The sequence below is a fragment of the Colobus angolensis genome, unplaced genomic scaffold, assembly GCF_000951035.1.
Source record: "Colobus angolensis palliatus isolate OR3802 unplaced genomic scaffold, Cang.pa_1.0 Scaffold273, whole genome shotgun sequence".
Taxonomy (NCBI): domain Eukaryota; kingdom Metazoa; phylum Chordata; class Mammalia; order Primates; family Cercopithecidae; genus Colobus; species Colobus angolensis.
The window spans coordinates 1,806,106-1,827,705 of record NW_012115966.1 but is presented as its reverse complement, the minus strand read 5'-3'; the positions used below and the strand labels follow the sequence as shown (position 1 = coordinate 1,827,705).

The 21,600-nt window shown below is 39.5% G+C and overlaps 1 protein-coding gene across 1 annotated transcript in view; it reads left to right on the top strand.

The window, feature by feature from the left end:
* GNAI3 (guanine nucleotide binding protein (G protein), alpha inhibiting activity polypeptide 3) overlaps positions 1–21,600 on the top strand; it is a 47,071-nt gene that overhangs the window by 7,641 nt on the left and 17,830 nt on the right. The window contains exons 2-4 of the mRNA XM_011948159.1: positions 19,146–19,188; positions 19,305–19,501; positions 21,316–21,340. Coding sequence (XP_011803549.1) covers positions 19,146–19,188; positions 19,305–19,501; positions 21,316–21,340 — 265 coding nt within the window. The remainder of the gene's footprint in view (positions 1–19,145; positions 19,189–19,304; positions 19,502–21,315; positions 21,341–21,600) is intronic.

The following is a 21,600-nucleotide window of genomic DNA, read 5'->3' as shown; positions in this document are numbered from 1 at the left end:
TTTAGACAGAGTCTTGCTCCGTCGCCCAGGCTGGAGTGCAGTGGTGCAATCTCAATGCAACCTCTGCAATCTCACTGCAACCTCTGCCTCCCGGGCTCAAACGATCCTCCCATCTCAGCCTCCTGAGTAACTTGGACTACAGGCTAATGCCACCACCCCTGGCTAATTTTTTGTAGAGATAGGGTTTTGCCATCTTGCCCAGGCTGGCCTTGAACTTCTGGGTTCAAGTGATTCGCCCACCTCAGTGTCCCAAAGTGTTGAGATAATAGGCTGAGCCACTGTGCTCAGGCTCTAACTTCCATTCTTAAAAGTCCCTCATCTGTAACCAGGAAAAAACAATATAGAGAGACAGATGGCAGGAAAATCGGTAGCTATGCAAAAATGGAATGTTCAAAACGCGGAAGAAAAAACTGAGACATTGTGAAGAGTCTTTTGGTTCCTTTATTAGAGGACAATTTTTTACTTGGAATTTTTGAAAAATCTGTTCTCTCTACTTGAAATGGCTTCTCTTTCTGCTCTTCCCCCAGCGTATTAATGAACTACATCCTGCTACTTACCTCAAGTCAGTTTATCCAGTACAGAGCTTGCCTTCACTCTTCACCCCCAAATCCACCTGTTGGGAACTTTTCTGTTTCAGTACCACCATTCTCAACATCATCTAGACTGAAAACAGCACTTATTTTTAACTCCTCTCTTAAAACCAGTCAGTTGTGAGGTCCTATGACTCAGTCATTACTAGATTCCAGATTTTTGGTCTTTAAGGTTTTTGGTAGACTGATCTAGGATTTTAATATTTTATTTTTCTTAGTAAATACATTTTAAAAATCTCAGATTGCTGTCTGTTATGATTACTATTTAGTTCTCTTTCCTCCATGAAACTTTTGAGACAGTCTCACTCTGTTGCCCAGACTGGAATGTAGTGGCACAATCTTGCATCACTGCAACCTCTGCCTCCCAGGTTCGAGCAATTCTTGTGCCTGAGCCTTCTGAGTAGCTGAGATTACAGGTGTGCGCCACTGTGCCCAGCTGTTTTTTGTATTTTTAGTAGAGATGGGGTTTCACTATGTTGGCCAAGCTGGTCTCAAACTTCTGGCCTAAAGTCATCTACCCTGCCTTGACCTCCCAAAGTGCTGGGATTACAAATGTGAGTCACCATGCCTCACCATTGGTGAAACTGTTTTGATGTTCTGAATTGGATATGACATGACTCTCTCTTTTTGAAACCCCATAGTACTTTTTATGCCACTTATAGTCTGCCTTATATATGGTTATTTATGAACTTACCTGGTCCTAACAATATGGTCTTTTAGGGCAGGAGGACTAAGTATTTCTCGTCTTTGTATCTGTTGCAGGACCTAATATAATGCTAAAGTGTTTTTGCCCATAAGGAATAGGGAACACCACTCATACAAGTCACAAGTAAAAGAGGTATATTGAAAGGACACAGTAGGCAACTTCATAGGTGTTAGACATTCAAGAATAGGTAAGAAATGAAATACAGGTAGGTTGTATGTACGTGGATTGTGATACCCAACCCCCACCTTCTCCCCTATTTCTCCTAGAGCAGAATGACCTCCCCCGAGTCTTCAACTTTGGCTTACTCTGACATCTTCTGTGGCTCACACACTGCCCGACCTGGTAGTTCAAGTGCTTCATGTTATCTGATGCAGGCTCGTAGGATCCCATTGCCGTTCCTGGGAAAGAGTATCAGATTGGCCCAACCTTGTCATGTGCCAACCACAGTCCAGTCATGTATGGTTGGGGTATAGCAGGGTTGATGGGGTATCATGAGTTTTATAAGGTAACCCTTTCAAGGACTGGAGTAGGTCAAATTCTCTTTTAAAGGCATGGCCAGAGAATTAATGTTTAATAAAGAGATGACAATGCCTAACACCTAGTAGGCACTCACTAAATATAAGTTGAACATAATGGAATGACATGGGAATATTGAGGAATTAAACATATCACTGCTTTACTTTCTCATTAGTTCATGAGAACGTGCCTGCTCATTCTCAATATTACCATCTTGTAAGGTTGGGAGAGAGAACTTAAATTCAGATTTAAAATTAGGCCAGGCACAGTGGCTCACGCTTGTAATCCCAGCACTTTGGGAGGCTGAGGTGGGCAGATCACCTGATGTCAGGAGTTCCAGACTAGCCTGGCCAACATGGTGAAGCCCTGTCTCTACTAAAAATACAAAAATTAGCCAGGTGTGGTGGCGCACACCTGTAATCCCAGCTACTTGGGAGGCTGAGGCATGAGAATCACTTGAACCTGGGAGGTGGATGTTGCAGGCAGCCAACGTGGCACAACTGCACTCTAGCCTGGGTGACAGAGTGAGACTCTGACTCAAAAAACAAAAACAAAATTTAAAATTAAATTGAAGTAGGGTACAGGATTTTAAAGTCCCATTATTAACACATTCAACTCAGAATAGTTAATGTAACGTGAATTTAATTACCTTTGATTTTAATTTAGGAATTAATTTTTTAAAATGCATATAACCAGCTCAGGGTCTGTGCTTCATCATCACCCTGGCTTTTTTTTTTTTTTGTGCTAATTTTTCCTCTTACTACTTTTATGAGTATCAGAAAATTGTCCAAAGCTAAGGGAAGAAATAAAACACTATTTTTGCTCCTTATTAATAATTTTGCTTCGAAGTTTTTGTTAGAGAGTAGGTAAAAACATTTGGCAAAGTAGATTGCTCATAGAGTTAAGCTATCCATGCTTTGTTTTTACCTTTAGTTTAGTTCTGTGGCGGGAGCACAGGGCTTGTTGAAGGGAATGGGGAAGAAGGGATGCAGGTCTTCATTAATAAGAAATGTCGGCCAGGCGCAGTGTCTCACACCTGTAATCCCAGCACTTTGGGAGGCCGAGGCAGGCAGATCACTCGGTCAGGAGTTGGAGACCAGCCTGGCCAGCATGGTGAAACTCTCTGTCTACTAAAAATACAAAAAATTAGCCGGGCATGGTGGTGTGCGCCTGTAATCCCAGCTATTTAGGAGGCTGAGGCAGGAGAATTGCTTGAACCCAGGAGGCGGAGGTTGCAGTGAGCTCAGATTGTGCCACTGCACTCCATCTAGCCTGGGTGACAGAGCAAGACTCTGTCTCAAAAAAAAAAGAGGAAAAAGAAATGTCTAGAGCAATGTGCACTGAATTTGTTCACGTTACTGAAGTTCATTTTTAAACTTTGTTTTCTAGTCAGCAAAATATAGTAGACTAGCAATAATAAAACACATCTCTTTGAACTGGTAACTCACATGAGAAATAGAAAATACCATGCAATTAATATAGGGCAAAGAGACTGAAAATTGAGAGATTAGTCCTTATCACTGAGCTTCATTTTCTTTTCTTTTTACTACTGAGGGGTTTAAATTGAACCTCAGGGGTCCTTTGTCTGTGAACTTAGTATTGTTAACCAGATGGAATATTTTAGCAAATTGTAAAGATAACTATTTTTGTGTTATGTCTCTTATTCTTGAGTTTGATTGAAATTAGTTTAATATCATAAAGCTGGTTAGAAAGATAGTTAAAAACTGAAGTTAAAAACCTGAAAAACATAAATTGATGAAGTACCCCTCATGTCAGTGTTCAAAAGAAAATACAAAGAAATCACTCTAGTATTTGACTTCCCCTCCAATTTTAATTGTCTTTTGGTATAATTCTTTTTCGGTGTTTAGCAAGTTAAAGTTATCTTTAAGCCTTTATCTGTCCAGGTGATCCTGTTACCGGCTTAGTAATCAGCTATATCATTTCTGTAATTCAAGCTGCTTGAACTGAATAACATTGTGTTAGGATCACTGTTTAATTGTTCTAGTTTTGATAGATACAGTGCTTTATGTAAGTGAAATACCCTATTTTCATGACTTTCTGTTAAGTTGTAACAGAAATTCATATATCTGATGTGAACTATGCAAAGAAGAAAGATACCTAAAAGACCAAATTTGTTTGACTTGTGCCTGAATAATGGTCTAGTGATCTTAGAAACAAGTTTCAGGAAGAGCTAGTCCTCAGATCTGAACTTCCTTTGATTTCCAAGTTAGACTTAGATACCTAAAAGTTTAAGAAAGATTGTTAAGGATTAGCTGAGATGTTATTGTGTTTGTTGATCCATTACTAATTGCTGTTAGGGCCTCTTTTTGTCACCAAGTCACATTGTCAGATGGATAAATGTTTTTAATATTAATACAAAACATCTTTGTTTTGAACGATGTTAGTATTTTATATCTCAAAGAATTCCTATTGCTCTTGGAAGTAGATAGTATTCTAAGTCATAATAATAATAATTATTATTTTGCTGCTCAGTATAATACTCTGAATTTTTTCTAGCTGTAGCAGCTATTGAGTCAGGCATGCCTTGCTGTGATCAAAACATACACTCTGTTTGTATATTTAAATTGTACTGGCTGGGCAGAGTCTTATAATCCCAGGACTTTGGGAAGCTGAGGCCAGAGGACTAGCCTGGGCAAGATGACAAGACCTTGTCTCTACAAAAAATTTGACAGAGTGAGACCCTGTCTCTTTAAAACAAAAAAAAAAGTCATTTGAGAAACAGCAAAAGTCCTCTCTAGTCAATGCTTTTGTGATCCTCCTGCCTCAGCTTCCCGAGTAGCTGGAACTACAGGCATGCACCACTATGCTAGGCTAATTTAAATTTTTGGTAGACATGGGGTCTGTCTACAGTGCCCAGGGTAGTCTTTAACTCCTGGGCTCAAGTGATCCTCTCAACTCACCTCCCAAAGTGGTGGGATTACAGGTGTGAGCCACCTTATCTGACCTGATTAACTGCTCTTAAAGAGCTGATGTGAAAGTGAGTTTTGAAGGGTTGTTTTAAAGTGACATATCTTTAACAGAACATTTTCCCTGTATTTCTTCAAGTTAGAACTTGGGAATCATTAACTTCAAAACAGGGCTTTGTTTGATGTAATGATAAAACTACTACCATGACTTATGTAGGTAATGTAGTCCTGAGGTATATGTTAGGATAGTTCAGTCTTAATTTTGGTTCATTCCAGGGTATTGAGAATAATTTGCTTCTTTTCTCCTTCTGCTTCTAAGAAGAAAAGTATTTCTTATTCTATTTTTGTTATTATGTTTGTAATTAAGATCCACATTCATGTCCCCAGCAAAAGTTGAAGTAGTTCTTTAAACTTTTTCTAGACTACTCAATTTTTTTAAAATAAACTTTTAATTTTGGGAAAATTTTAGATTTACAGAAAATCATTGCAGATAGTGCAGAGTCCCTATATACTTTACACCTGTTTTTCCTTAATGTTGATACCTTACGTAGCTATGGTACATTTGTAAACACTCAGAGATTAATATTGGTGCCTTAATGTTAATTAAACTTTAGATTTTATTTAGATTTCAGCAGTTTTCCCACTAATTTTCTGCTCCAGGATCCAATCCAGGATACGCTATTGCATTTAGTCAAGGCTACTTTTTATTGAGCTTTTTGGTTTTCAGTGTTGCACTGTTCAGTGGAAGGCTCATGTATTAACTTATTTTCCAGCCTGGAGATATAAATGAGAAATACACAGAATTCTTAAGCAGTTCAAGTAGGGGACATATGCAAGTAAACAATGGTAATAAAATGTGATTACAGAAGGAATAGTCAATTTTGTAAGGAGGAGGAGGAGGAGGAGAGAGAGAGATTTACATCAGGGAGGCCCTCCCAGAGGAGGTGACATTTGAAATGGGCTTTGAAAATTAAATAGCAACTTTTCTTTTTTTTTTTTTTTTTTTTTTTTTTTTTGGTTTCTTCTTTTTAGAATATTTTACCAAGCAAAAAGCTGGGATGAAAGTTAAATAGGAACTCTTAAGGCAGAGGCTGGAGAGAAGGATATCCAGACAAAGGGAATAGTAAGCACAAAGACTCAGAACATGAGTGAACAAATAGATTTGATTGAAATGAAGGGTTGGTGCCAGCACTTTGGGAGGCCAAGGCGGGTGGATCACGAGGTCAGGAGATCGAGACCATCCTGGCTAACACAGTGAAACCCCCTTCTCTACTAAAAATGCAAAAAATTAGCTGGGCGTGGCGGCGGGCGCCTGTAGCCCCAGCTACTTCGGAGACTGAGGCAGGAGAATGGCGTGAACGGAGCTTGCAGTGAGCCAAGGTCGCGCCACTGCACTCCAGCCTGGGCGACTGAGCGAGACTCCGTCTCAAAAAGAAAAAAAAAAAAAAGAAATGAAGGGTTAGTACAGGAAGAGTGTAGAAGGTGAGCCTGAAAAGGTATGCAGAGGATTTGGAGAGTGTTTATGTGAATTTTTTTGGTAGCTGTAGTTTAAGCTGTATTATGTATGTATGTGTATACTATGAATATATGTGTGTGTGTATATACATACACAAAATATATATGTATGCACACATATGGAGTAGGTTCTGCATCTGGATTTAACCAATGACAGATCAAAAATATTGGGAAAAATAAAATAATATGACAAAAATTAAAGTATAACAACTATTTACATAGCATTTACATTTTATTAGGTATTATAAATAATCTAGAGAGGATTTAAACTGTACAGCAGATTGTGTGTAGGTTATATACAAATACTACACCATTTTATGTAAGGGACTTGAGCATTGGTGGATTTTGGTATCCTAGGGGAGTCCTGGAACCAATCCCCTGTGGATACCAAGGTATGTGTGTGTGTATAAAATTTAGGGGAACTCATCCAGAGACTGCATTGTTGTCCTTCTTATTACCAGCTTTTTTTTTTTTTTTTTTTTTGCCATTCCTCCACTAATTCATGCTGTAGCAATGGATTAAGTAGAAGTAAATACAAAAGGTTAAGTAGAAGTAAATACAAAAGGTTAAGTAGAAGTAAATACCTATGTGAAATCCAGACTGTTTTGGGTTTTAGCTCAACAGCTTTGGTGAGCATTTATTATAGTAAAGGAAATTGAAATTGCAGGCATTCTTATCTGGCAACTCAGTGTGTAGTGTTTGCTGTTAGTGAATTTTGAAAGTGTAGTTTGATTTACATTTGATTAAATACACCTGTAGAAACGTGCTCTATGCGGCTATCGATGTTAGAGGGCCCTAGGTAGGGAGGAATATGATTTCAACATTTTAAATCCCAAAATTATAGAATTTTGGGATGTAGGTGTTTTGATAAGTGATTTAGCATTGCAATTAACTTTGGAGGACATCTGCAATGTAATGAATAATTATTTCTGTGGGTTAAAATGAAATATTTGGATTATTTGTGCATTACAGTTGCTTCTGTCAGTTCTGTTCCCTTTTACTCTAAACAAAAGATAGTTTTCAGTCATGTCATATATAAATACTGCGTAATTTAATATTAGCATCAAAATGGCTTTTACCACAGGCCAAAATTAGAACACTGAGACTGGGCACAGTGGCCTATGCCTGTAATCTCAGCATTTTGGGATCGCTTGAACTCAGGAGTTTGATACTAGCCTGGGCAACATGGTGAAACTTCATCTCTACTAAAAATACAAAAATTAGCTGGTGTAGTGATGTGCGCCTGTGGTCCCCTCCTCCAGAGGCTGAGGGGGAAGGATTGCTTGAGCCCTGGGGCGGGGCAGAGGTTGCGGTGAGCAGAGATCATGCCACTGCACTCCAGCCTGGGTGACAGAGCAAGACACTGTCTCAGAAAACAAACAAACAAAAACCATTGAGGCAGCCAGAGGATGATCCCTGTCCTTGCTCACAAGTGACTGCTCCCTTAAGCATTCAAAGCCAAGGAAGGAACTCTATGTACTTCTCCCCCTTTAAGTGATAACATTTTGAGGAGAGCTGCTTAGCTGAGTGAGCTGCCTTTTTTTTTTTAAAAAAACTCAAACCAACCCTTCCTTAGATGATTTATGAATGTCAAATGCCTATTAACTTTCTACTTTATGGTTTATGATGCTTGTAAAATGATAGAATTATTGTCTATGTATGTAATTGATGAAGGATGTGAAACTCAGAACAAACCATTTGGTTGTTAGGGCGTTTAAAAAACATCTCCCCCTCTGTCATTACATATTTTACCCTCTAGAAATATTTAATGAAACAGTAACTGATATTGGGAGGGACACATAGGTTGCTTCAAAGATAAATGGTAATGTTTAATTTTTTATGCTGGACAATAGGTACATAGATATTTTTGTTATACATTTGCTGTAAGTATTCCCTTTTATGTATACAATATTTATTTAATAAAAAACAACCTAAAGTTTTAAAGGCAAAAAAGGTAATTTTCATGTCCTTAAAGCTAATTCCATTCAGTTTTTTTGTGTTTTTTTTTTTTTTTTTTTTTTGGTGGCAAGGAAAAGAAAACTCATTCAAACTAGGACCAAAAGTTGGTGGGTTGATAGGTTATTGTTAGACTATAGAAAGGTGTATGTGGGAATACAGGAAGAGTTGGAGAATCAGGCCGCAGGAACTGAGGCAGCTCTTAGACTGGCCAGACTGTTGTCTCTTTTTTGTCTGTTTTTGCCTCTTGCTGGCTTCACTGTTTCTGCCTTTATTTTATTTTATTTATTTTATTTTTTTGCTTTCTTACCTTTTCTTGTTCCCCTCTTTCTCTTTCCTTGGTCCCATCCATTTGTGTTTTTGTTTGTCTTTTGTTTTTTAAACTGGGGCAACAACCTTTGTTGTAAAACAAAGGTGCCCTTCCCCCATTCACTCTCTGTTTCCTCACTTACTTGATGTCTCTTTTTTTGTGAACTCTCTCCTTTAAGTCTCACTGCACATTTGTCTGTTCTCTTCTCTCCAGACCAACCTTCCTCTGAATCTCTTCCTTTGTGACCTTGTTGTGCATGAAGCTCTATTATGGTAACCTAGGTTTTTTTCACATGTATCTCCTGGTGCAGATTCCTCAGATAATCCAATTGGTCCTGCTCATCTTTTAGAGCTAGGTCACTTAGGCCCCCAACAGTCTGTGACTGGGTGACTCCTGTGTTAGGTATTTACTCTCAATTCAGTCACAGGAAAGGATGTGGCCTAGATCGTGTGGGCCATTCCCCACTGAGGTAGTGAAGTAGGGATTTTTATAGAAGAGATTATGGGCAGGCAGGTGTTCTGAAATTCTAATATGTCAGTTAAGTTTTATCAAAATTTTCTCATATGCCCTTTAAGCTTTTTTGATAATTGGTATGTGATTGCTTCCTAGAACAATCTTTTTCAAAGAAAAGACCATTAGCTCTCTTCTAGTTACAACTCACTGCCTTCTTTTATCCTTAAGATATTCATTCGTAGCCAGGCACGGTGGCTCATGCCTGTAATCCTAGCACTTCGGGAGGCCGAGGCTGGTGGATCATGAGATCAGGAGTTCAAGACCAGCCTGGCCAAGATGGTGAAACCCCGTCTCTACTAAAACTACAAAAAAAATAGGACGGGCGTGGTGGCAGGCGCCTGTAATCCCAGCTACTTGGGAGGCTGAGACAGGAGAATCACTTGAACCCGGGCAGCAGAAGTTGCAGTGAGCCGAGATTGTGCCACTGGGTGACAGAGTGAGACTCTTGTCTCAAAAAAAAAAAAAAAACCACACACTCATTGATGATCTCCCTGAACAAATAATAAATGAGTGCTCACTGTGTTTTATATACTCTTCTAGGGGTTAGGGATAGAATGAGATGATGAGTGCAAGGGAACTAGGACAAGGGTTTGAGAGTAAGGCTAGAAGGGAGTGAGGTTAGTGAGTGAGTCCAAATTTATTGTCAGTACAGTCATGGGATAACAGTTGAAGGGCCAAGAGTGGGTGTGAGGCCAAATAAAGATAGCATAGGAATGGACATCTTCTGTTTCTGTTAACTACCCACATTGAAGATTCCATCCATTGCATCTGGCATCGTGATTCATGTGATTAAGCAACCACTGAATATTATAGAAACTCAAGCCATTCATCTCACAGATAGTCATTAAGTGTCTGCTCTGTCCTAGATTTTGCTCTAGATTGGCGGGAGGTGCACAAAAAGAAATCACAATTTTGTGATTTCAAGGATTGTGCTTTGAGCTTAGGGCTAGTGGAGTCCTAAACAGGCACAAACCAGAATAATTACGATAATTTGACCAAGTACTAATGTAATAGTGTTTGACATTACCCTGTAAAGCCAGGTTGAGCCTGGTGAGGGTGCCTTGAGGGAGAATTACATAGATACGGAAGGGTTTTCAGGTTGTGACAGAAAGGGTTTCATTACTATTTTAATCAAAATCAGGAAAACCAATTAGCAACTTACGAGAAGCAAGGAGATTAGGAGTTAGGAAGAGAGTCAGATAATTTTTTTACAGTAGCCAGAGCTGGCTAGAGATAAAATGAGGTGAGGTGGCTGGGAAGGACACTTTGGGAGCTAGTTTTGGAAGTTAACCTCTTGAACTGATGTGCAAAGGGAGTAATCTATGTCAGCCACCAAGGTGGAAGTGATAACTTCAGAATGAATGAGGTGGGCTTCAGCAAGGAGTTGAAGTCTGAGTTGAATAGGAGTTTCACGGATGTTTATAGCATATATAGAGGCTTGTCATGTTTAGAGGGATAGTGGGCTGGCTGAAAAACTGTTTTGAGATTGTAGGCTAAGGAAACTTGGTAATTTCACAAGAAAAATAGATCTCTAACTTCTCCCACCAGACCATAAAGTCCATAAACTTATTTGTATTTGAAGTCACAATTTTCAGCATTTTCAGGCATGTAGGAGACATGTTTGTTAAAAAAAATTTTTTTATTTCCTCAGTGCTGTTTTTCCTATCTGTTATTCTTCTAGCCTTTTCTTTTATTGAACTAAGAAGCAACTGGTTTTTAAATTAAGTGTAGTACCTTGAAAAGCCATTTGAATGAAATGTCATTTTTTTTGTTTGTTTGTTCGAGACGGTGTTTTGCTCTTGTTGCCCAGGCCAGAGTGCAATGGTGTGGTCTTGGCTCACTGCAACCTCCACCTCCTGGATTCAAGCGATTCTCCTGCCTCAGCCTCCTGAATAGCTGGGATTACAGGTGTCCGCCACCACATCTGGCTAATTTTTTGTATTTTTAGTAGAGACGAGCTTTCACTATGTTGGCCAGGCTGGTCTTGAACTCCTGACCTCAGGTGATCCACCCACCTCAGCCTCCCAAAGTGCTGGCATTACAGGCATGAGCCACCGCACCCGGCCTAAAATGTCATTTTTAACCTTACTCTGAATTTTTAGAGTTACATACTTATACCTGTTACTAAAAGGAATCAACCAGGAGCAGTAGGTACTCCTATTGGAAATAGCATGGGCTTTCTCCTACGATCTTTAGTTGTAGATGCTCACAATTCTTTTTTCTTTCCTGTTGTAAATGAAAGGCAAGAATAAGTTAGCAAAAAAATCAATTTTATTTGCTGATCAAGCTTTCAGCCTGCTGTGAGAGAGGGGCTGTCTGCGCCTATTCTGGTCGTATGTTCCTATATGTCTGATAACGGGGCCTGGTAGAAGAGAGAGTGTTGGTCTAGCACTGACTAGAAGGTTATCTAAAAATAGTGCCATACTGGGACTTGACTGTCCAGACCTCTGGAAGAGGGACTATACTCTAATTATAATCCTGCTACTAAAAATTTTAAGATTTCTCTATAGAAACCAGTATTTAACAGGAAGAGGAGATGTTTCAGGTACCCTTGGAATAACCGCTATCTCAGGTGGTAGTGGTACAGAGAGACCTGTGAGAAAGCTTCAAGGAAAAGCTATAGAGCTGTAAATGGATGAAAAGGAGAGGCGATAGTAGACGGGAATATCTGGGACTGAAAATACATTTAAAGAAGAGAGTGTTTTTGTTCTTCAGGATAGGGTGAAGAAAACGACTAATGCTTTGATATATTATAGTTTGCTGTAAATTTCAGGTTATAAGTTGCAGTTTAAGTGTGTGAATCCAGATTCTGTCTAGGATTTTATTATTATGAAACCACTGCTAAATAGTTATACCATTTTTACTGGAATTTTGAACCAACATCAGTATCCAAGTTGTTATTACTAAATGAAACTTTGTGAGGCCTTAACATTACTTGGTGATATTCTCAACATTGAAAACAGCATTCATAAATAATAACTAGCTAACATTTATGGAACATTTACTGTGTGCCAGGCACTGTTTTAAGCATTTTCTATTGACCCCCATTCAAATGAGGAAATTCATTGTGCTTGAAAGCACAGAAATAGAAATTCGCATAATATGTATCTTCTTTGGACTGGCTTTAGTCAAATGAAAGAGAAAAAAGAGAAGGCCTCAGGGGATAGTGTTTTTTTTTTTTTTTTTTGAGAATTAGCCGTCTGTCAGAGTTAATTTTTAAAATCAGTCTGTATGTGAGCTGAATGAGTTTGCTCATATATGATAATGGTTTATTTGTTTTAGCAGTTCCAAATTCCAATCACTTTAGGCCTTGTTTAAAAATTATCTTGCAAATAAATTATCACCATCTCTCACTTTGCATACCCATAATGTAATATATGTTATTGAGGGATGGAGAGCATATGCTCTGGTACCTGCTCAGAGATCATTTTAAAAATTCAATTAAGAACATGTGGCTGGGTGCAGTGGCTTGCCCCTGTAATCCCAGCACTTTGGGAGGTGAGGCGGGAGGATTGCTTGAGCTCAGGAGTTTGAGGCCAGCCTGGGCAGCATAGTGAGACTTCATCTCTACTAAAAATAAAAAAAAAAATTAGCCAGGCACGATGGTGTGCACCTGTAGTCCTAGCTACGCCCAGCTACTCAGGAGGCTGAGGGAGGAGGATTGCTTGAGCCCGGGAGATTGAGACCGCAGTGAGCTGTGATTATGCCACTACACTCCAACCTGGGTGACAGAGTAAGACTCTGTCTCAAAACAAGAAACAAACAAAAAACCCATGTTTAGGTAAATACAGTGATTCTACATTAGAGTACATGTTGGCGAATTTTTTTTTTTTTTTTTGGAACAGGGTTTCGTTCAGTCATCCAGGCTGGAGTACAATGGCGTGATCTCGGCTTACTGCAAGCTCTGCCTCCCGGGTTCACGGCATTCTCCTGCCTCAACCTCCCAAGTAGCTGGGACTACAGGTGCCCGTCACCATGCCTGGCTAATTTTTAAAATATTTTTAGTAGAGACGGGGTTTCACCGTGTTAGCCAGGTTGGTCTCGATCTCCTGACCTTGTGATCTGCCCGTCTCGGCCTCCCCAAGTGCTGGGATTACAGGCGTGAGCCACCGTGCCCGGCTCCATATTGGTGAATTTTTTTTGGTTTAACAGTGTTGATGATTGTGTATTCAAATTGTAGGTAAACACAGATAATTTTCTTTTTCTTTTTGCTGGGACAAGGTCTTGCTCTGTGCCCAGGTTTGAGTGTAGCAGCACACTTGTAACTCACTGCAACCTTGAATTCCTGGGCTCAAGAGATTTTCCCAAGTAGCTGAGATTACAGGTGTGTGCTAATAGGCCCAGCTAATTTTTTGTGTTATTCTTGTTTTGTTTTGTTGGTTTGTTTTTTTTTTTTGGTTGAGATGAGGTTTGCCTATGTTGCCTAGACTGGTCTTGAACTCATGGCCTCAAGTGATCTTCCTGCCTTGGCCTCCCAGAGTGGTGGGATTATAGGTGTGAACCAACCATGCCCTGTCCCCAGATAGTTTTCTAAATTAATCCTCTTCCTTTATTCTCTGCAGATTGCCTTGCCTCTTTTATTGAGAATGAGACTAACATGGCTTCCTTCCTCCTTTTATTCTCAAAAATCTCTGTCACTTCACCTCTCACCCTTTTTTCCTACTTATATAGGATATCTTTTAAAGGACAAAGCTTCTATGTTGAATGGATCCTATTCCCTCCTGTTTCTGGGACCTTTCCAACTTTTTCCCCCCTGTATATCCTAACCCCCTGCGCAGTTCCATCCCTTCTGCATACAGAGTCCTCGTCAGTTCCTCCCTTTCCAAGCCATAGATGCTGTCTTTGCAATATCCTTTGCATCTTCCCATTCTTTGTATTTCAACTATCACTTCCCTGGTGTATTGAAGATGGGCAACTGAATCTCCCCTTAAACTTGTGATAAATTTTTGAAAAAAGAGATAAAAGATGCAGAAAAAATTAGGAAGTTCCAAACACCACGTGTGTTGTGGGGTAGGGAGATGGAACATAGGAAGCAGCTTGGGGAAAACGCAACAATGAGATGTTATGAAAAGGGAGCTTACTGCTAGAACAATGGAGCACAGAGAGTTGAGGTAAAAGTGAAGAACCCAGATCTAATAAGAAAGGGTTATAGAAAGTGTTTCAATAATTTGGAGAATTGTTAGATAAACTGATGGTTTTAAAAATAGTGCCACTTGGGGCAGGCGCCTGTAATCCCAGCTACTTGGGAGGCCGAGGCAGGAGAATTGCTTGAACCCGGGAGACAGAGGTTGCAGTGAACTGAGTTTGCACCATTGCACTCCAGTCTGGGCAATGGAGCAAGACTATTAAAAAAAAAAAAAAAAAGTGCCGCTTGGAAATGATGAGAAGGGAGAGGGGCTTTGAGCTGGAAGCTTCAGAAAAATCACAGCAGTAACGTATAATAGGTGCAACATCAGGCTCAGACATGTGAAGGATAGAAAGGATTAATTTGAGAAATGCGTAAGAAGAAAGATGATTTTGTTACAGCTTGGTAAGGAGAGAAGAGAAGTGAGTGGGTTCCAGATGACTCTTATATTTCATACTTGGAAGATGGATAAGATGGTGGCACCCTTCATGGTGATCTAGAAGCCAAGTGGGTCAAAGACTTTTGGTATAAAGTGATTCACTCTTTATTTGTATAAGATGCCCCCCGGAACACCCACTGAAACAAATCCGTATTTAGTTCTGTGGGCAGTTAGAAGTGCCTTTTTTTTTTTTTTTTTAAAGACAGAGTCTCGATCTGTTGCCCAGGGTGGAGTGCCATGGTGTGATCTTGGCTCACTGCAACCTCTGCCTCCTGGGTTCAAGTGATTCTCATACCTCAGCCTCTTAAGTAGCTGGGATTACAGGTGCCCACCACCACGCCTGGCTAATTTTTTGTATTTTTAGTAGAAACAGAGTTTCACCATGTTGGCCATGGCTGGTCTCGACCTCCTGACCTCAGGTGATCCACCAGCCTCGGCCTCCCAAAGTGCTGGGATTACAGGCGTGAGCCACTGTGCCCTGCCAAGGTGCAAGAGACGGAACTGGAAGCTCGGAAGAAGATGTTAATGTGATAATAAAGGGAAAGGCAAACTGACATTTTCTCAGGGAGCCTTGGAAAAATGTGAGAGAGGTAGGGCAACAGAGGGTTGTTTTTTTTTAATCAGCACATCCGTAGGCTAGGATTAATGAGATAGGTAGACATTGATTCTGAGATTAATAGATTTATTATTTCATTCAAGATAATCTCACATGAATGATGGAAATGTGGTTTTCAATATATAAAAGAATAGTACACATTGATTTATTAATCTCAACTTTTCTTAATTTAGTAGCTCTTGTTAATATGGATAATCTAGGAATTTTGTCTTTTAAGCAGTTTAAAATATAACTGGTATGCATTTGTATTTTCTTCCTCAGAGTAGAATCATTGGTTTTTTTAGATATGAATGAGAGGATTCACCTTTTTATAACAGCATCGTAAGAAAGTCACTATGTGCTACTTGAATATTAACTATGTAGTACTACTCGATTATCGATTATGTAATAAGACAAGGTCCTATATAAATGTACCTTTTGATTCTATAAGAATGTAGTTGTCTAGAATTTTTATATTTGGATTTTAATTAACTTTTGGTTAGTAAAGTTGAGAAATATTTGGTAAAGAATCATGGTTACTAAATATTTTTCATTGTTTAGTAATATTTATTTGAGTAGATAATTTATGTCATGACCAATTTAAGGCCCTGGGAATGCAGGGATGAATAAGCCTTCATGGAGCTTATATTTTAGTGCAGAAGATAAGAAATGAGCTAATCTGTCATGTGAGGAAGTGGTAAGTGCTATGAAAAAATGTAACACAGAATAAGGGGAGAGACTGTGACGAGGTGAGAACTATTTAGATAGATTAGTCAGAAAAAGCTGTTCCTGTGAAAAAGAAAATCTTGCAAAACTTATTTCAGGTAACAGTAAACTTAAAGACAGGAAGACAGAGTCAGGACCTAACTCAGTAAGAACCGGTTTGGTATGTTGGAGGAAAAGCAAGAATGCTGGTCTGACAACAGCAGCGAGGACAAAGTGGAGAGTAACAAGAGATGAGGGTGAAGAGGTAGGCAGGGGCCAGAGTATATTGCACAAAAATGCCCATGGATTTTGAGTGTAACTGGAGATCGTGTGACATGGTCTAATATACATTTTACAAAGTTTATTCTACCTACTGACTGGCAAACTGGCTGTAGAAAAGGCAAGGTCTGAAGCACTGGACTATTTAGGAAGCTTTTGCAGTGATCTAGGCCTGTGGTGTTCAATGTTCAGGAACAAACTGTTAAAACTATTACATTAACTATTTATATTACTTTATTAAAAAAATTAAGCTTTACTAATATTTAATATACAGATTGGTACTGGCATCCTTGTCTTATCTGCATGTTAGTCACGTGTCACTTAACATTTTTGACTTGAGCAACTGGTGAATGTTGGTGCCATTTACTGGAATGAGAAGACTGAGGGAGGAGCAGGGTTTGTTTTGAGGTGAGAGTGAGGTGGGGAATCAGTATCTCAGTTTTGAGCATTTTAGGTTTGTGAAATCTAAATGCCTGCTAGAAATCTAATATCAGGTAGATGGTTTAGATATATGAATCTGGAACCAACGTTAGAAGCCAAGATTAGAGATCTAAATTTGGAAATCAGTAGTATAGAGGCAGTAAACACCAGCTTTGGAGCCAAACTGTGAATGCAGATTTCAGTTCTGCCACTTACTAACTGTGTAATTGTAGGCAAGTTACTTGACAAATCTGTCTGCATCATTAATCTCATCTGTAAAATGGGGATGATAATGTCTACCTCATAGGGTTATTGTGAGGATTAGATTAGTTGTTACAAACAAAGTGGTTAGAACAGCATGGCCGAGGTTACTCACTAGATGTTACCTGTTATGATTGGTTTATGAATAGTATTTAAGCCATGAGATTAGGGCCGGGTGTGGTGGCTCACTTCTGTAATCCCAGCACTTGGGGAGGCCAAGGCAGGTGGATTGCTTGAGCCCAGGAGTTCGAGAGCAGCCTGGTGAACATGGTGAAACCCCGTCTCTACTAAAAATACAAAAATTAGCCAGATGTGGTGGCACGTGCTTGTAGTCCCAGCTACTCAGGAGGCTGAGGCAGGGGAATCACTTGAACCTGGGAGGTAGATGTTGCAGTGAGCCAAGATTGCGCCACTGCACTCCAGCCTGGGTGACGGAGAAAGAGTCTGTCTCCAAAAAATAAAGGCGATGAGATTAGATAACTTAGAGAATGAGTTTAGATAGGGAAAAGGGCCAAGGAGGGAGCCCTGAAGCAATACAACCTTTAGAATTCAGAAACTGGGCCAGGTGCGGTGGCTCACGCCTGTAATACCAGCATTTTGGGAGGCTGAGGCAGGCAGATCACCTGAGGTCAGGAGTTTGTGACCAGCCTGGCTAACATGGCGAAACCCTATCTCTACTAAAAATACAAAAATTAGCTGGGTGTTAAGGTGGGGGCCTGTAATCCCAGCTACTCAGGAGGCTGAGACAGGAGAATTGCTTGAACCTGGGAGGCGGAGGTTGCGGTGAGCCGAGATTGTACCATTGCACTCCAGTCTGGGCTACAGAGTGGGACTCCATCTCAAAAAAAAAAAAAGAAAAGAAAAGAAAAAAAAAAAGGATTCAGAAACTGGAGAGAGGAGATTGAGGAGTGAAGTAGGAATCAAACCTGAAGGGTGTGTTGGCTAGAAGCCTGCCTAGTGAAGAAAATATTTCAACTTAGACAAATTCTGCTTAAGAGGCTAAGATGAGCAGCAAGAATTGACCAACTGGGTTTGTCAAGATGGAAGTTTTTGGAGACCTTGAGAAGTGGTTTCAGTAGAGTGGTGGGGATGAAAGCCTGATTAGCACAGCTGAAGGACAGAATTGAATGTACAAAATTGGAGGCAGTGAGTATAGATGGCACATTAGAGGAGTTTTGTTGCAAAGAGGGATAGAGAAAATGGAGTGGTAGCTAGAAGAAAATGTGTGGGGTCAAGGAAAGTTAGGGGTGTGTATGTGTGTTAATTTAAAGATGGAAAATAGTATAGTAAGCTTGTATGCTGATGAGAATGACCCAGTGGAAAGAAAAAATTGATCATATTTGAGACATGGGAAATATCATGGGAAATTGCAGCAGCCATGACCTTGAGTAGGTAAAATGAAGGTGCACAAGGGGAGAAGTTGATTTTAAAACATTGGCAGAGACTTTTCATCCGTTGATGAAGGTAGAGAATATTAATGGAGGTACAGATAGACTGGTAGATGTGGTTGTGGGAAAATGAGGTAGTTTTTTCTGATTGCTTTAATATTTATGGAAAAGTGGGGCAGGATCATCAGCTGAGAGTCAGAAGTGGGAAGGGGTTTATAAAATTTGAGAGAGAGGAGGTGGTGTGATATAGGGATCTTGAAAGAGAGCAAAATGAGTTGACTAGGGAAGATCTAGCAGGTGGCTTTGTCAAGGAGGTCAGAAGGCCAGCTTGACATTTGTGGTCATTTGTTTAAAGTGATTCCAGCTGGCTAAGGAGGGCAGGGTGGTCTTGAGATGGTATATGGTAAGAAATTGATAGGAACAGTGCCTTCTCTACTTCTATTTAAAACATCTTTAGTTCTGTGACTGATAGGATTGCCCTCAGAACATTTCTCTGGTATGGGCAGGCAGCAACAGAGGAATTAATAAAAATGAATAGACCAAAAAATAATCATTTCATTTTTGCCCATATTCAGTGTTTATATCATGTTTTATGTAGTGAATGAGTTCTTCCAAAAGTTTATGTTACCATCTGTCCTTGGATATGCCTATTTTACACAAACGATACCAAGCAAGCCCTAGGACACTGTCAATAAATTATACTTGGTTGCTGAGTTATGTAAAGAAAGTAAAATGCTATAGTGGAGAAACTCCATACATTTTCTTGATAGACATGAAAGCCTCACCAAAATTTTCCCTAGGACCTGTGGTTTCCATCAATCTAGAGTTATCATTCATGTTGATATTATACTTTTATGTTGATTACCGAGAAATTCAAAGTCTGGTTTTCTTTTCTTTCAGGTGCTGGAGAATCTGGTAAAAGCACCATTGTGAAACAGATGAAGTAAGTTGGAATGTGGCATTTTGTTAGACTAGGATTTCTCCTAATGCATATAAAATTCATAGTATCTTTTCATTTTAGGTCCACACTGTTGACTTGTGGTTTTCTTTGTTTTAAAGAATCATTCATGAGGATGGCTATTCAGAGGATGAATGTAAACAATATAAAGTAGTTGTCTACAGCAATACTATACAGTCCATCATTGCAATCATAAGAGCCATGGGACGGCTAAAGATTGACTTTGGGGAAGCTGCCAGGGCAGTAAGTGTTTCTCATTTCCTCTTCATTTGCTCTTATTCAGCAGATACAGTTTTAAGTTAAGCAAAATTTTTGCTTCATGTTTTAGGGAAATGAATTTAAGCAACAAGATAAAATGTAGTAAAGTACTTTGTGCTCACTTGAGAAGTGTTAGCAATCTACTTTAGAAGGTGTTAGATGTAACCACCCCAAGAGGAGTCTAGGAAATGGGATTCTGTGGATGCATCATAGGTTTCTGGGATAACTGTTCTATTCAGTTGCCTTTTTTTTTTTTTTAACAGCACTGTTGACTTTTATAGTAGTTGATAATAGTACATTAAAATAATAATCTAAGAGAAAGGTTGCCATGATATGTAGCTCTGCTTTCTGAGGTGTACAGAGTAAAGGCCAAAATCAGTCTTGCAGAATAAATTCTGTAAGGACATGAGCACTAAGTCCAAATTCTTGAATATCTAAGTCAGATATTCAAGAATACTGTATACTACATGGAACCTTAGGCTATAGAATTGGCATATACCATGCCCTAGTATAATTCTTTAATGCCTTGCACATGTCAGCTATTTAAAAAGTTGTATTATTATAATAATACTTAGTGGACCCTGAAGATCTAGTTTATAAAATTAGAGCATGTATAATTAGGATGTTTTATGCCATTGGGGAAGGGGCCAAAATGAAGGCAGGAGATCTTTGATATTACTATCAGTTAAATTCCAGAAAAGGCTGGGAAATTATAGAATTATTTCCTACATCTAAGGGACTCACTGGCTGTGTTCAGAGTATCATACTTACATGCCATGGCGAAATAAAAGGAGATGATTTGGGAAGTCTGCCTGGAAAGGCGAAACCTATATGTCTATGAAGTCGCTTAGGAACTCTTATAAGCCACTTCCAACTTACTAAATGTGAATTTATATTTGATAAAAAGATAGGAAATTGTTGAGGGGAAATACTGAAAGGGTGGTCACAGTTGGATAGTGTTAGACTGGAAAGTGTCTTAGAAATGGCATAAAGGAAGAAGAGCTAGATTAGGGATTGTAAAATGAGAGATGAGTATCACAAAATAAGAGAAAATATGTGAATGTGGCTTTCATATTTTTGTAAAATATATCACATAGAAACTATTTTTCTATGCATCCACGTGGGGAAGTTTGGCAGTCAAGCAAAAAAAAGCGTTTATCCTTGTCTTACCCTTTCCTATTCCTTCTCCCACCTCCTGCTTTTCTTTCCTTCTTTTTCTCTTTTTCTTCTCCATACCAGCTCTATCTGTGGTCTTATTTTCTTTTTCCCATTTCTCATTTCTCCCTGTTACCTAACTCTACTTCTCTGTTGTATTTGTTGTATCTGATAACTGGTCAGTAGTACTGTATTTATTCTCTTCCCTCTCTCTGTTGGCTTTTTCTCCATCTCAGTTATTGATTCTTTTAGTTTGTCCCTTTTCTCTTTCCCTCTTTAATGTTATTCCCCACTGTCTGTCTTCCTTTATTTATCTCCCTACCCTTTCATTTCTTTTTTTTTTTTGAGACGGACTCTCTCCCTGTCACCCAGGCTGGAGTGCAATGGCGCAATCTCGGCTCACTGTAACCTCCGCCTCCCAGATTCAAGTGATTCTCCTGCCTCAGCCTCCTGAGCATCTGAGATTATAGCTAATTTTTGTATTTTTAGTAGAGATGGAGTTTCACCATGTTGGCAGGCTGGTTTCGAACTCCTGACCTCGTAATCCGCCCGCTTCAGCCTCCCAAAGTGCTGGGATTACAGGCGTGAGCCACGGCACCCAGCCCCATTTCTTTCCGTTATCAAATCAATTGTCATTAATCTTTGTGTCCTAACACTCCTGTGTCACCAGATGCTGTTGACGTCATTAATCCCTGTCAGGCCTCCTAAATCATTCAGCTTTCTGGTGTCCACATAACCTAATCTGTAATCCTGTATTATAATTTTTAAATGTTTCTTTTTTTTCCCCATGTGTAAGGTTTTATGTTTATAGCTCGTCTCTTATTGTCCTCTAGTGTTTTTGTTTGTTTGTTTTTTGAGACAGAGTTTTGCTCTTGTCACCCAGGCTGGAGTGTAACGGCATGATCCTGGCTCATTGCAACCTCTGCCTCCTGGGTTCAAGCGATTCTCCTGCGTCAGCCTCCCGAGTAGCTGGGATTACAGGCA